Raw genomic sequence first — 15,609 nt, 5'->3', positions numbered from 1 at the left:
TTGCATTTCATAGATTTGTTAATTAAATTAATTAAAACTTCTAACTTCTTCTCTCTGTATATCACATTTTTTCAACATAGAAAAACCAAACATCCACATATTTTTTCATTAAACCATGTTTTATTATTCCTAATATTAGATGTAGATACACAAGTCAACAAACATTATTTTCGATTCGTAATGAAAATGCTCCACAGCACACTGACATCGTGTGGAAGGGTCTGGTATTACAGACACGTACCTGAAAATGGACAGCAGTTATACTTTTTGCAATAAGTTGCATTAGTAACAGTAGTAGTAATAGTAACAACAGTAGCAATAATGATAATAATAGCAATTAATAATAGTAGTGGTATTAACAGCTCTGAATTACAGAGGGAGGAACAGACATTTGTCAAAAGTAAATCAGAAATGAAGGTTGTCGAACAGGCTTATCAAATGCTGCAAGACAGACTACTGGAGGAAAAATTACAAGCTCCCACTAGACAGCAAAGATCCTGCCCTCTTCTAAAAAAAAAGGAAGCTAAAATTATCACCAGTCTGTTTTCACTCATATCTAATACTCAACAAGTAAAAGTTGTAATTCTTTCTTCATGAAGTTCTCCGTTGTGACAAGTTCTCTCATAACCAAAGACTCATTTCTTTGACATCAATAATACACACGTCCCATGTTCTGCTCGAAGCTCACCAGTAGCACAGTGTTACTTTTTTTTTAAAAGGGTGCCATATGCAACATCGAATCAGCCAGCTGAGGACATTCCCACAAGACTGGATCGCCAAGGTCATTCTGCATTGAATATACAGTACAGTACCAATGTGTGTGTGAAAGAGAGAGCTCGTGTACAGTGTGTCAAGGACGTTTTTGCTTCACGTGACCAATTTGGCCCCGAAAACAAATTTGAATCTTCACACATTCAAATGAGCTGATAAGAAAATACACCTGTGTGAGCTATGAACTTGAACTCCCTATAACAGCGAATGGAGGATGTGCAGTGCAGTGTTCACTACAACCAGCTCGTCCACTGGGAAAGAATGATTCATAGGAAATTGTGCACGATGTGCTAAACTGTGTCGGCTCACTCGTGTATGCAATGACCTCGTTGACCGGTTGAACTTTGAGTTTGAGGTTACTTAAAGTGGACTGTATCTATAAGGAGCTCTGTCACGCACCCATTGATGCTAAGTCCCACTGACAGAGACAAGGCAATGTTAAGTGGTGTCAAATTAACCCTGATCACTAATCGTCTCAAAGTGGATGTCGGGTGTCGGATTTGAACAGCGTTTGCACATTCTTTAGGAACTGGAAAAATAAGGCCGACCGGCTTAAACTGCAACCAAATGCAAGTTTACTTCCCCCTGTGTGTGTTATCACAACAGTTTGGTGTGACATTCCTGTGAACTCATCAGCCCTGCAAAGGCCTGTGACGCATCCAGGCTACTTTCAACATCGAAGACATGTCAAATTATTGTTTATCTGCAAAAAATGCAACCCACTGAAGGTTTAAAACAAATCTTCTTTTTGGCAGGTACAAAAGGCAAATTAACACTTGGATTTAAGTGAGTGACTAGACTAAACAGTTACCGACCCCTCCACTGGTCTCTAGATGTGTCTTTGTTATTGAGCTACTGTCTAGTTTCACATTATACTGTAAATGCATCTTTCCTATCAATTATGTTCAGTATTTAAGGAGACTAAACATGGATCTTTGTTAGATTGCCTTTATATCTTGGATGAATGTAAATGCCAATTACAGATAATTGGTTGCTCTCAACCCTGAATATGAAGTGATTACACCAACACAGAAGAGAACAGATGAGACACATCGAGTATAAACTTACACGAAGTCATGCCACATATGCAAGAGCGCAAAGCTCGTTTCAGAGAGAATTCAGGGCTTCTCCCTCTGTTGATTCATATCTTACCTGCATATACAATCCACTGACATACATAAGATCATTGCCACAGGGCACACGTTTAACATTCTTATCATTAGTACTAAGAAAGCTTTCTTTAAGACTGTTTGAATGGGAGATGGGTTTGTAAAAAAAAAAAGGGTTCAGTGTATCTGTAGTGGGTTCAAGTAAGGCTCACTACACCTCTATGTCAAGTAGCACACAAACCATATTCTTCACTGCCTATCACTTCCACGCCCTTCATTTCACCTGCAATAAGACCCGTCAGCTGTCCTGCTCACATGTGCATCAGCGTTTTATCTACACATGGCCCCGTGCCTTCACAACAGCAGATGGAGAGAGAACAGAAATAGATATTGAGAGAAACAGAAATAATGAAACCGTCTTGAGGAACTTCATTGGTAATTTCTTCTTACATATAATAAAAAGCGACAAAAAAAAAGAAAAGGCATTTTGATGAAATAATTCCAGTAATATTGTGAGTTTGAGTTTGTCTGGCTTTTGTCTACATTTGCGTACCGAAAAGCAGCATCAGTCTGGCCACGTTTAATTAGGAATAACATAAACGTGCAAAATCCACAGCACCACAACTCACACACACACGCGCTCACACACACACACACACTAGAAAACTAATCTTATCTGCTTTGTACAGAAAAAAAGTTGAAAATCAAGCAGAAAAGATCACTCAAAAGAAATAATCAAATACAGGCAAAATTATGGATAAAATAAAAAATAAAACCACTTATTAAATATATATATATTTATATATCATTTCCCAATGAAACGTGTGATCACTTACTGCACGCTGCTAAAATTGAAAGAGTTTTATTTTTTTCTCAAAACACCTCAATAACTGTCATAAAAGAAATACATACAAGGGCAAGCCCTACATTCTCCACTAGTGAAACTAAATTTATTTCTCTCCACAACATGAATCAAGATCATCTACTGTCAAATTAGTTTTCTCAAACCAGCAACAGCAAAAGATAAATAATAATAATAATAATATTAGCAATAATATTGGTCAGGTTAATAACATCAATACCGAGAACAGAAAAAAAAGACTGATGTGATCCTTCCCAAAGAGAGAGCACTTAAGAGTGAGGGGATAAAAAACCAGAGTGCACCACAGTGGAAAGCCACCATCCAGTGTTTTATTAGTGACACAGCATTTAAATGACTCTGCTAGTCGAGACTCGCAGAAAAGAAAAAATTCGTGCTGAAGAGGAGATTGGAAGTGAACTGGGCCTGGATCCCTGCTACCGACAACCAGACCTGTTACTGACTCACACTTAGCTCTGCTGGTTGGCTGAAACTGCCTTTGGATGAGGGCTTTCATTGTTGGGTGCAGATAAATGTGAAATAAGAACTGGGTGAACGAAAAAATAAATGACAGATAAAACTGGCGAGGGAGAGAAAGAAAATAAACAAAGTTCGCTGTGTGCCACGTACAGTAGCTGTGGACAAATTCCTTGGGGCCTGCGCTGAGAGCAGTGTGTTAGTTTGACCTGTTTGTACTTTTCACTCTGCCTGCTTCACTGTGTTGAAATTTGACAAATCTAGCTTCCATCACTGATTTTACAAGTGTTCTATTTCTTCTTGCCAAAGAAGCTGAACCTCTTCTCTCGATCCTTGTCTTTCCCCTCTTTGTTGCGCATGGTGACGCCTCCAGCCTCGACTGAGCTGGGGGAGATGGGAGGCATGGTCATGGCGCGGCTGAGGGCCCGCGGAACTCCGGGGGAGTCTCCTGATCCTGTTGGAATGGAACTCAGGATGGAGCTGATCCAGGAGCTCATTTCCGACTTCAGACAGACAGAAAACATTATTATACGTCAGACAGAGGCACAGCAAACAAGATATTTTTTCACAAATTTATATATAGTTTCATTTTATTTTATAAATGTAATACTGTCCTATATATCTCACCTCATCCTTGGCTTGGAACAGGTACTCTTTTCCATCCCCTAGCCTGCAGACACAGTCGAGTAGGTGAATAATTAGTCAGAGAGAAGCTATGAAGTCTAATACATCTCACTGTTTGGTTATTTTCTTGGCATTTCATCATGATCTCTTATTTTATCTCTGAAATCCAGCAGTGTGACAGCAGTACTGTAACAGAAATCCTTGTTCTCCTCTTACCTGAGCTTGAACACATGTTTCCTCTTCTTATAGCCGTTTGCTACCTCACACAGAGCCTCGCCGAGGCTGATGGGTACTTCTCCATGATATGGAATTCCGTTGCTGGCACTCTTGCCATCTTTATAGAAACCCAGACTTCCTTTTCTTAAGACACAGTACACGTTCTGCCAAGACCTATGGGAGCAAATAAATGGCATTGGATGCAGCATTTTTTGTATATCTTCCATAGTTATAAATTCAGTGTTTGCCCTCTCCAAGGTCTATTATGTTGTCTGACTCCCCTCATAAGACGACTCACCTGGCAGCTGCCTTTTTGCTGTGGGACTCCATCTCCTGTTTTCGACAGAGCATCCCCTCCATGGTGTCTGGATCGGACTCTGCTCCCCCCCTGCCTGGTAACGTTGCAGACGGCTCGAGGCGAGAAGATGCCAGCCCACTGTCCCTCCCTGGCCCGTTCACCGACTCCGACTCTGAGCCCTGTGGTACAAACCAGATGTGAATGTGGGTATAATGAGGTAGAGAATAAAAAAAAAACCTTGAGTGGATGGAAGCAGTGAGCAGCAACGCAACCATTCCCAGCCACACATGAAGAGCCATGATGACGTAAGCGCTGATGGCAGTGTGTGATTACCTGAGGTAACAGGAGAGCATGAGTTTAAAGGATCCACATGACCACAGTTGCAGTACACTGATATTTAACAGGACATTTAAGTCGCTCATATGCGTAAGACATACAGTTAAACTGAACACAAATCTTGGAAAGGTGCATCCTATAATTAACACATATTTGTTTTTAGAAAAAAAATGTACCAAAGGAACCTTTTAAATGTATTTGTGAGAGATTAATCTTAACATTATGCATTAGCATTATGTTGCACCTGCCAGACTAACTTCATATAAACACTGACCTGCTAACTGCCTGTTTTCCATCCAAATACAAATGTGTCAATACTATTATTCCAAAGATAATCTTCCTTTTTTTCAGAAAATCCTCAGTAAATGAATAAAGGATGAAACCACCTTGTAACAAGAAAATGTTTACCATTTGAATTTTAAATATGAAATAGTTATATACAATATTAATTCCTCAATAAACCTTGTCTACAAAGAATTGATAATTTACTCATTGAAACGACTCATCACAACAACTGTACACATAAAGAAAGGGACAGACTAAAACAAACTACATATAAAAAAGCTTTGAACAGCTACGACATCACCACATTTACAACTCTGGGCTCCACATTTAAATTTACTCCTGTCCTGGTCAATATGAGCACAAATGCACCTGCAGGCAGCATGTGAACCATGAAGACAAGCTTCATGAATCTGCATCATGCTTTTAAACAGCAATGGTGCTCATTGTTTAAACAAAATTAAAATAAAAAAGCAATGGATTGCATCTGTGATATAGGGAGCAATGGCTGATAAAATAAAGAGGCGCTGCAGTTGACCAGGAGCTGAGCAGAGGCTGTGAAGGGCACGACGGGGAAGCTACAAAGCCAAATCCACGGCTTGGTACTCACACGCTCCGGATGCTTTGGCTTACACACACGTTTAGGTTCTGATTTCTTTCCCACTGACAACGGTAGAGTTAATGACTGCTGGTAAAAATGTAATAAATTGTTAAAACCTCTTTGTCTGGGGCAGAAATCTGATTAGTTCATACAGAAATGGCTCCGTCTCTTTGACTGATTCTTCTCTAGAGTATCAGCTGCAGACCTAAACATACTGTAGGTTTACTCCAGCAGCCACTGAAGGCTGTTTCCTAGTATCAAGTATCAAGTTTACTTTATCCGACCCCAGTCTCAACCCCCATCCTCACAGGTGGGCCTACAGTGTAACTCTATCAGTGTCCCTGGAGGGGGTGGGTGAGTGGATGTCACCCTGCAAACCTGATTCTTTTCAGAAATACCACTTCTTTGTAATGTTTATATGACCACACAATGATAAGCAAAGCTCTACTGCTGGTCTCTAAAATAAAACAATGCTGATAGATATTATTGATTAGAAAAGTTATATTTCACAGAAAACTTTTTTTTTTCTTTCAACTGGGTAATAGCAATTCATCTGATTATATGACGTGCACTGAAACAAGTCTGTGTATTGGACTTGAACAGACAGAGACAGGGACACACACTGACAAAGTGTTGTACTGTATGAATGACATACTTAGAGCTTTGGATTTCTTAAAAAACCCCAAAGCAAACATGTTGTGTATTTTCATTTTATTCATAGTTTGCTGCAAACTGTTAACATATTTGTATAGTTTGCAGGGAATTGATACCAAGTGAATGTTTCGAGGCAACAACGATGCCAGTTACCAATATTTTAAACTATTGTTTCTCTGTGGAACTTAAAAACAGATTTAGTCAAATAAATCCAGGGATGGCAACATGGAAAAACATTACAGGACATTACACACAAGATTATTTGAAAATCTTTAAAATAATTATCAGTGCAACAGAGAACAAACACTGTGAAACTCAAAAGTATTGAATCTATACTATGTCTTACCTGGGATGTGTCATTATCACTATGTACTCCATTCACTGACACAGTCTGATTGAGGGTGGTCTGGTCCAGACTGGTTCTGTGTTTAAAGAGATGGGAAAACCCGGTTAATAACAAAAAGATCAAATAGACCACAACCATTGTGCTCTTCTCATAAGCCCCCTTTAATTTACCTGGCTGCAGAGTCATGTACATGACTTTCTGCCTCAGATTGTGCCACTTCTTCAACCGGGGGTGGTGTGGGGGGTCGGCGAGCCCTCTCCTCTTCCTCTCGCCTCCTCTGGATCTCCTGCTCCTCAAGCTGAAAAATCACAACGCAGTCATGTTATTTAAATAAGGGAGGGCATTCTGTATATAGTGCATCTACCAGGCCAGGCAGGAATCTAACCAAGTTGTGAATGGTTCATGTAATTAGGATGTCTCTGTACTTACTGTAGTGAGTTTCTCCAGTAGGACAAAGCGATCTTCCCAGGCTGAAGCAAGTTTTTCAAAGGCCTCGTGACGCTTAATTAGGCTCTCGACCTCGTCCACGTTTGCGCCCAGCTCTGCTGCTCGCACCAGAGGTTCTTGACCTGCCAACCAAGACTCTGCCACACAGGCATCCCGTCCAAACTGCAGCACCTCCAGCACTGAGATGCAGAAACAAAGATAGAGGATGTCAATAAATAGATAGTGAGTCAACTGTACATCCTCTTACTTAACAAACACACAATAGCTCTTAAGCTTCTTTGATTTCAGAGAGACTGTTGGTGAAAGGAAGGACAACAAAGCAAATGGGGCCACAAGAGATAAACAATAGAAACATCCGAGGCAAACCAAAAAGTGAATCTTGATACTGCTTTAGCAATAGTGTAATCAATACCAGAAAATACATGGAAGTACACATGCCTTGTAGAGTATGTGTAGTTTAAACCTTGGAGCATTGTGCGGTTTACCTCACCAGTACAGACAGAAGAAAAAATCATGGCTGCCATGATAATTTTGTACAGTTGAACTGTACAATTAGAGTATATAATTGGAGTATAAATTGCTGTGTGGTTTCTTTGCCCCAGGCCTTCAAACTGGACATACCTGTTTGTATTTTCGTTGCTATCTCTAACCTGTAGCAACCTGCCCACATTAATTGATCTCTTGCGTTTTTTCACAATCGTACAATTAGAATGAATGTCCCCTCGCACGCACTTTAACACATGTTAAGCATGCTTACCAATTTGTAGATGGTCCATCTTGTCTTGCCAGTTTTTGTTGATCCTGTCTCTCTTTTCCTGGAGCTGAATCAGTTTCTCCCGAATCTGGGAATCAAACCATGTTCAGGAAAATTAAATAATAACTTGTGATCATAATGTTTCTTCTTACTCAAAACATGGCTGAATACAACAAAAGTGAAAGTGACCCATTGTATAATACCTCATCAGCTGCATAGTGATTTTTGTTAATTAGAGTATTTCCCATCTCTGTACAGGCAGTAAAGCTGTCAACCCTGGTCTCAATCTCTGACTTGATGTCCTGATGATTGGCAATGACCAGCCCTGCAGATGATACATCCCTGGGACAACAGAAAGGAGAAAGGTGAATGTTGAATATATAAACGTACCATTGATCACAACAGAATTCATAATAATAAAATGACATTCACCTTGGACTGTCATGTGCGTCAATTTGCAGGTTGACCCCATCCATCCATAGCATGAGGTCTCGCACCATGTTGAAGAAGCGGAACTTCTCCACCGTGTCCAGCAGGAGGAGCCTGCGGGCCTGACCAGCCTCGAGCAAGCCCTCCCAGGCAGAAGTCACAGCATTTTCACTCCTGTTAATGTCATCAGCTTTCTCTCCAGCATAAGCCTTCTGCAACCGTGCTGCATCCTCTTGCACCTGGTTCACCTACGAGGTCAAGAGGGAATTGGGGACCTTCAGTATTCTTTTAAAATTGCTTTTGCTCGAAATCTTGCGTAAACATCTCTTTATCAACAGATAGCTGACCTGTCCACTGAGGGCCTGGATGTCATGTTCAAACGTGTTGTGCTGCCTGTGTAGATGCTGGACAGTGTTCAGGTCCCGGCCAAGGTCAGAAGGCAGTGCCTCATGCTTTTCCTTAACACGTCCGAGCACCTCCATGGCATCCTGATGGAAGCGGTGCAACTCATAGGAGGCAGCCAACATTTGTGTGCGTGTGTCAATCAGCTCCAGCAGATCTGCCCAGGCCTCATTTAACCCATCCTTCCACTCAGCCACACTGGCGTTCTCAGGATGACCCGACTCAATCAAGTCATCTGCCAACCCATTTACACCATCTACTCGCTCTTGGCCAATAGTGCTGGTGTCACGAGCAAACTCCCGGAACTTGTCCCTCAGCATCTGAAGAGAGAAAATCAGGGCGAATGTGAGCAACATAATTAATTTGGCTGAGTTAATTTGTCTGAAAAAAGAAAAGAAACTCACTGTGACATGTTCATAGTCCTGTCCTAGTTCATGGGAGCCGGCAACCACCTCCCTCTCAGCAATCCACTGTTCTAGGTCATCCACCTCCCGCTTCAGCTGGGTCAGCCGCAGTCTCTCCTGAAGCCGCCCACGACGCTCCTCAGCGAGGTCTTTCAGCCCGGCATACAGCTTGTCCACTTGGGCTTGCCGTAAGGTGATTCGCTCACTGTTAAATGACAAATTAAGGAAAGATTTGTCAGTGGTTGTGGGTGTATAACTTTTGCTTAAGAAAGGCGCGTGTCAGTGTCAATATTCAGATCCACTTCACCTCTCTGGGTGTTCACTGGTGACCATGAGACGGCTGCTATTGGCTAGCTGGTGTATAGTTTGGGCGTAGTCTTCGAGTGCCTGTTCCAGGATCTGGTGCTTCTTGACCATCACTAGTGCGCTTTGCTCGTCCTGAGAGAAAAACAGGAAATTATCAGGTTTTTTCAGGACATGAGATTGTAAACAGTGACAAATCTTTGTTTTATTTTGTCTGTGTACCTTGGCCTTTTCTTCTGACATCATGTGTAGCTCTTGTTCGCCCATCCAGGCTTCGGCCTCCGCTGCATCAGCATAGAACTGCTGGGCGCGATTGGCCTCTATTAAACGTGCATGACGTTTGTCTGTCTCGCCAATCAGTTGGTCCCAAAGGTCCTTCAGCTCAACGAGACGCTCCTCTAGGACAGACTGTCTCTCACCATCGACCTGGCTCTGAGTGTTCCCTCGTCCTTGGATGTCATCAATGCGAGGCTGGTGGCCCTGGATCTCCTTCTGTAATGTCTGATTCAGAAACAGAGAGGGTGTTCACTGCTGTGTTGTAGTTACATTTGCCTTGATTTAAGACATTCAATTAAGATTAAGATAATTGTATGTCCCTTTAAACTATGATTATAAAATAAAATGTCACTTTACCTGGTTCTTCTTGATAAGCAGCTGAACAGTAGGCAGATCCTTTCCATGTTCTGTAGAGTTTGCCAGGGGCATCCTCTCTTTCACCCATAGCTGATAGAAAAACAGAGTGAGTAAAACTCCAAACTTCTTTATCTAGTGTTAGTAGTCAGACAGGTAATCCAACTCACAATTTCATCCTCCAGATCTCTGTTGAACTGATGTGCTTCTTTGGAGGCGAGTAGTCTCTGTCTCCTCAGTTTGAGAGGCTCCTGGAGGTTTGAGAAGTTGTCAGTGACACGCCTTTGCTGACCATCCACCTCTGCTAGTCCAGCATCCTCCTGGGACAGCGCCAGAGCCTGAGACTGGAGGGACTGCACCTCCTTCTCTCTGACCTCCATCTGGTGCTCCAGCATCTATACAGGGACAGTAAAAAAGATGTAAGAAAAGGCGGAAAGGCATTTGGTAGTCTCCACTACACAGATTTGGCATGTTCCACCACATGCACCAAAAAATATATTCAACATAAAGTACAGATTCAATTAGTTGATGGCTGTAGGTTTTTCATGCCATTGAAATCCATCTTTTTGACACAAGATTTTTTGTAACCATGCAAACTACCAATTGTGCAATATGATATGAAAGCTCCATGCTACAACAGTAATTTTTGATTGTAAAGATGATATGGACGTGGTTTGGTGCACAGTGTCGTCTACCTGGTGCTTCTGGAGCAAGATGTTGACACTGGTCAAATCTTTGCCATATTCGTCATTATGCAGCTGACCCTCGAGGTTCTTCAACCAGACATCTAGAGATGAGCAGCTCTGTGTAAAGAGCTCAGCCCGGTTAGCATCGAACAAACACTGGGCCTTGGTGCGTGTGGTGCCTTCCAGCTCCTCCCACTGACGCTGTAGGTCCTCCAGGGTCTGCTGGACAACAGGTTTCAGCTCAGGCTTCTCTGCCACCAGAGCCTGACCCTCCTGTTAGAAACAGGAAACATACACACATTTATATTTGAATTAATTACATTAGTATAGCTATAATTGGCCACACGAAGACAAGCAGACTGGCCCCACTGTATAATAACATCAATATCAATTATCCACTACAATGACATAACAGTCATGTAACTATAAGCAATCATTTCCACCACCTTTCCACATATCAAACACAAAACCTATCACAAATACCCTTTTTTAATTAGATTCATTTTAGTGTCACCTTGTCAATTTTGTCCAGCCAGTCTTTGTTAGAGGCCAGCTCTGCCATGAAGGCCTGGTGCTTCTGCCACTTGCTGTGAAGATTTCTGGCCTCATCATAAGACATGTCCTGTGCCGTCAGCATCTTCTCATTGATCCACAATGTGAGCTATGGAGGAGAGGAAAGAATTTCAGAATAAGCATCATCAACTTCACATGTTAAAACATCTGTAGTCATTATGCTATTATTTCATTTAATCTTTAAAAGATGTTTTTACCTCTTGCCCATCTTGGAGGAAGTGTTGAAGTTCACGGTTGTCCTTAAGCTTAGTCAGCAATTCATTTGCAGACTCCTTATTCTTAGAATGCCTGGAGAAAATGTAGGAGAAAATTAGCCACTCTTCAAATACCTATTGAGAAAGGAAAAAAATCAGCTTTCTTTTACTGAAACTAACCTTTCCTGGATAGAATCAACTTTTTCCTGGATCTTATCAGAGTTTGCATTAGAGTCATTCATGAGGCGCCGTCCGTTCTCCACTACACCAGTTATCTTCTCCTCACTGGCCTCTGTGGTAGTGAGGAAATCCTCGTGTTTCTTAATGGCCTCTTCTGCTCCCTGAAGACTGGCAGGCATCTCTGTATGGGACAGCACATACTCCTACACAAAAAGGAAAGGAATGTTAAAACTTTTATTATATGCAATTATCAGGCTCCAATGATTTTCCTTTATTTGTGTGTTGATACATGTTTTTTGTTTCATTAGAGGCACAGCTCTCTGGCACAGGCTTTAATTTATATAGTGCTTTGGTCTCTAACCTGGCTGTTCAGGAAAGCTTCCGCCTGCTTTGCATCTCTTAGGAAAGTCTGGAAGTCAAAGGCTTGGGCCAGAAGACTGTGGCGGTTCTCCCACATGCGACGCAACTCATGCCAGCCAGTATCCAGTGCCTGGAGCCTCTGAGCCAAGAACATGTACTGGGCATCTGTCTGACCTTGGGTGACCTCCTCACCGACTGCACGCATCTTCTCATAGTCCTCCTTATAGTTATCCACCTCATTCTTTATATTCTCATGCTGAGCTAGTAAACTCTCAGCCTCAGTTAGAGAAGTGGGAATGTCCTCCGAGGCCACGGCTGTCTGGGTGCGGGACAACCAGGACTGGAAACCATCCAGGTCCCTGAGGAAGCCCTGCAGCTTGCTGGCTTCCCCCAGTGATTCCTCACGTCGCTTCATGGTCGCGTTCAACTCCTCCCACACCTCTTGGATCCCAGCCAGGCGGCCTTGGATCTCTCCTGCCTGATCGGGATGTTCCATGGCCAGCTTTTCTGCCTCATTTCTTAGGTCATCCAATTTGCCCTGAAAGGACAAGAAGATCGTTTAGATACTGAAACATTTTTTGTATTTATTGTTTTTTTACGGTTTCCCATCTTTATCCTATAAGTCACTGCATGTAAGATCTCCATACCTGAATGGCCTCCAGGTCCCTCTCCATGCCGGTGAGTTTGCGTTGCAGTGCCATCACTCCAGCCAGGTCATTGCCCAGACTCTGAGTGGATTCAATCACCTTGGTCTTTTCCTTCATCCAAGTCTGGATCTCATTACACTCCAGGTGGTAGTTCTGGATGTTGAGGGCAGACTCGAGGGCATGTTTCTTTTGACCAGCCAGTTGTTCAAACTCTGTCCATCTGAGGCAATATGAAGTGTAATATTTAGGTCAAAACCATAAGAAACATATTTCTTTGCAAAACATTTTTATTTAGCTTTGTTTGTTAGTGCTGACCTGTTGTTGAGTTGGTCTTTTGTCTGATGGATTTGGTCTTTACTACAGTTGTCAGAGCTCAGCAGCTGCTCTGCTACTTGATTAACATCAGTGACTCGAGTGCCTAGATTATTCATCTCAGGTTCAAGAGTCTCAAATCTGCAAATGTAAAAAAAAAAACAGCATTCATTTTCTAATTCTAAAGAGAAAATGGCAATTTAGACAAGGTATTTCTGTAGATATTACAATGATTTGTAAAATAAATCAGTGATAATTTGTATACATAATAGCAACAAAAGACCATGAATATTTTTGGGGGAATGAACTGAGCAACATTCATCCCTTCTCTTCCTCACAGACTGACCTCTGCTGCACCACCTCCAAGTCTTCCAGTTTGGTTGGGATCTCCATGCTGTCTAACCACTGCTCCTTTTCTTCCACCCAGAGCTGGCAGGCGCCTGCTTCACTGAACATGCGGTAAAGAGCCAGGGCCCCTTCCAGAGCCTGCCGCCGAGCTACTGACAGAGTCTCCAGTTCTTCGTAACTCTGTTCGATAGCAGGTAGGCGGCCATCCACCTACAGTCAGCAGTTAACCATAATTTAGAACTCTTATTGGCAAGTCATCATTAAAGAAGAATGAAAACAAAGCACCCTACCTGAGGGGATTGTATATAGGCCTGCGGTAGTGCTTGAACCTGCTCTTGCAAAGAGTCGATGACGGGGCGGTGGCTTTGGATCTCCTCATCTATCTCCCTCTGCTTGCGAGCTAGAGTTTGAGTGGAGAACTCATCGTGGCCCAACTCCTGACTTGACACCTGTCTAAGTGTCTCCATGATCCAGGCCTCCATGTCACTGGCATCTGTTTGGAACTGATGCAGGGCCACAGCTTCCTTGAGCCTCTGCTCTCTCAGCTTAGTTGTCTGGGGGACAGGAAGAACAGGAGAATTACAGAAACAGAAATATATAACAGAAAAAACATTTATTTGGAGAAAATATCTTTATACTGTGAGCTACCATCTAAAAATAGTCATGATCATCACCCACCTCCTCAAGATGTGCCCACTGTGAGCGGATGTCTTCAATCCTCTCTGTGACCTCTGGGGCTCCAAAGTGTCCCTCGTTAACCAAATCTTCCCCGGCAGCAATGCTGTTACTCAGGGGACCATAGCGGGCAGCCATCTCATCTGTGAAAGCCTCATGTTTACTGAGCAGGTGAAGAGCAGATGTGAGGTCACGCCCACAGTCTCCACTGGCCAGGATCTGCTCCTGCTCTCGGATCCAGGCTGCCTCCTCTCCGACATCCCACATGAACTGCCACAGACGGCGAGAGTCCTCCAACCGCTCTCTGCGTTTGAGGGCAAGCTGACCAAGCTCCTCGTAGGCTTGACCCAGCAGGTCAACCTTTTCACCTACTAGTCCTGGCTCACATGGTTTGTAGGCTGGCAAAAAAACAGAAAAGGCAGAAATACAAGATGCTTAGATATAATGCACAAATAGGTCAAACTAAAGCTGTGTGATTTATAAAAGGAATGATTTAAAGTATGTTTTAAAACTCACCCTGTTCATAGGAAGTGAAGCGCTGTGCTGCTCCCTGCACTGCCTTGATCCTCTCTGCCTGAGCGGAAATGTCAGCCTCTACCAAATTGTGTTTCTGAAGAAGGTCCAACACATCATGCAAATGCTTGCCATTGTCCTGAGACTGCAGACGACTCTGAAACACACAGAGGACACAGCCCATGAGAATATTTAGTTTTTCAACTTATAATGTGACTCCCTTGCAGCAGCACCCAGGTAGGGAACCATGTCAGATATTGTGTCCACAAACAGAATATGACAGAAGAACAGGAGCAACATTACTCACAAATCGATTAGACAATAGATATGTATAATACATGGTGGCATTTTGACACTTTTTAAACATTTAAGCCAGTCAAGTGTTGCTATAACTGGCTACTTTAATGGTTGCCTAATTTGTAAAATTCTGTATCAGTGGCTATCAGGGAATTACATTTCGGGATACCACTTTTTGAGACACAATCAAAGTGAATTAATATTGTAGTAGGCGGACATAGTGTCACTAAATTTAACCACCTAAGGAGAAAGGCTTGGCCATTCTCAGTAAAGCCAGCAATGACAGGCAACACAGCTCAGGCTAGGCCTATAAAAAGCTAATTACTCCTATTAAGTGCAGATACTAAAGCTGCTGTGAACATATGTGAACAACTGAATGGATTAGGAAATTCCTTTTTGTTAATTAAAAACAGAGCCAACATATTGTATGAATGGAAGCAGTAGTCCACCATACGTTAAAACAGTGTTAACCTTGTTAAAATCTTGCGGGGGCTTCACTTTAATGATTGGCTCTTTACCTTCATATCTGCCGTCCAGTCCATGATGTAGCACATCTCCTGGAACAGCCTCTGTAGGTCACGGTGGGCATGCAGCCGCTCTCTGCGTGCAACCAGAAGCTCTTTCAGGTATTCCCAGAGTCGAAGCACATTATCCCTTCTAGCAATTACACGCCGCACATCATGGTATCCCTCTGCTTCCAGCTCTTTTGCAACAGCCTCCACAGCAGCCACACGCTCCCAATATGCCCCAATGTCTGTCTCGATGGCCTCGTGTTTACGGGTGGCAGCTTCCACCGCTCCCAAATCGGTTCCAAAGTTGTCCTAATAGAGGAAATGCAACATATTGCAGTAAAAGTAATCAATGTTATAAAGTCAGAATAAA

General features: G+C 42.6%; 1 protein-coding gene across 3 annotated transcripts in view; it reads right to left on the bottom strand.

The window, feature by feature from the left end:
* Positions 1 to 98: 98 nt before the first annotated feature.
* sptbn2 (spectrin, beta, non-erythrocytic 2) overlaps positions 99 to 15,609 on the bottom strand; it is a 34,176-nt gene continuing 18,665 nt past the window's right edge. For 2 of the 3 annotated variants that reach the window (XM_061085502.1, XM_061085503.1), the window contains exons 11-38: positions 15,246 to 15,548; positions 14,434 to 14,587; positions 13,921 to 14,315; positions 13,533 to 13,796; positions 13,241 to 13,452; positions 12,898 to 13,035; positions 12,583 to 12,802; positions 11,937 to 12,473; positions 11,576 to 11,778; positions 11,399 to 11,489; positions 11,143 to 11,289; positions 10,638 to 10,901; positions 10,113 to 10,337; positions 9,946 to 10,035; positions 9,535 to 9,813; positions 9,317 to 9,447; positions 9,010 to 9,214; positions 8,551 to 8,925; positions 8,207 to 8,451; positions 7,978 to 8,116; positions 7,778 to 7,862; positions 7,003 to 7,199; positions 6,744 to 6,871; positions 6,574 to 6,649; positions 4,355 to 4,533; positions 4,057 to 4,230; positions 3,844 to 3,886; positions 99 to 3,719 (exon numbers count right to left, since the gene is read on the bottom strand). In XM_061085502.1, the coding sequence (XP_060941485.1) occupies positions 3,507 to 3,719; positions 3,844 to 3,886; positions 4,057 to 4,230; positions 4,355 to 4,533; positions 6,574 to 6,649; positions 6,744 to 6,871; positions 7,003 to 7,199; positions 7,778 to 7,862; positions 7,978 to 8,116; positions 8,207 to 8,451; positions 8,551 to 8,925; positions 9,010 to 9,214; positions 9,317 to 9,447; positions 9,535 to 9,813; positions 9,946 to 10,035; positions 10,113 to 10,337; positions 10,638 to 10,901; positions 11,143 to 11,289; positions 11,399 to 11,489; positions 11,576 to 11,778; positions 11,937 to 12,473; positions 12,583 to 12,802; positions 12,898 to 13,035; positions 13,241 to 13,452; positions 13,533 to 13,796; positions 13,921 to 14,315; positions 14,434 to 14,587; positions 15,246 to 15,548 (5,712 nt within the window). In that variant the 3' untranslated portion in view covers positions 99 to 3,506. Of the gene's footprint in view, positions 3,720 to 3,843; positions 3,887 to 4,056; positions 4,231 to 4,354; positions 4,534 to 5,543; positions 5,661 to 6,573; positions 6,650 to 6,743; positions 6,872 to 7,002; positions 7,200 to 7,777; positions 7,863 to 7,977; positions 8,117 to 8,206; positions 8,452 to 8,550; positions 8,926 to 9,009; positions 9,215 to 9,316; positions 9,448 to 9,534; positions 9,814 to 9,945; positions 10,036 to 10,112; positions 10,338 to 10,637; positions 10,902 to 11,142; positions 11,290 to 11,398; positions 11,490 to 11,575; positions 11,779 to 11,936; positions 12,474 to 12,582; positions 12,803 to 12,897; positions 13,036 to 13,240; positions 13,453 to 13,532; positions 13,797 to 13,920; positions 14,316 to 14,433; positions 14,588 to 15,245; positions 15,549 to 15,609 lie in introns of all 3 variants that reach the window. The other variant, XM_061085504.1, reaches the window with a different exon arrangement.

Source organism: Limanda limanda, chromosome 14 (genome assembly GCF_963576545.1).
Source record: "Limanda limanda chromosome 14, fLimLim1.1, whole genome shotgun sequence".
Taxonomy (NCBI): Eukaryota; Metazoa; Chordata; class Actinopteri; order Pleuronectiformes; family Pleuronectidae; genus Limanda; species Limanda limanda.
Note: the sequence above shows the minus strand (reverse complement) of the source record. Positions and strands in the feature narration are given on the sequence as shown.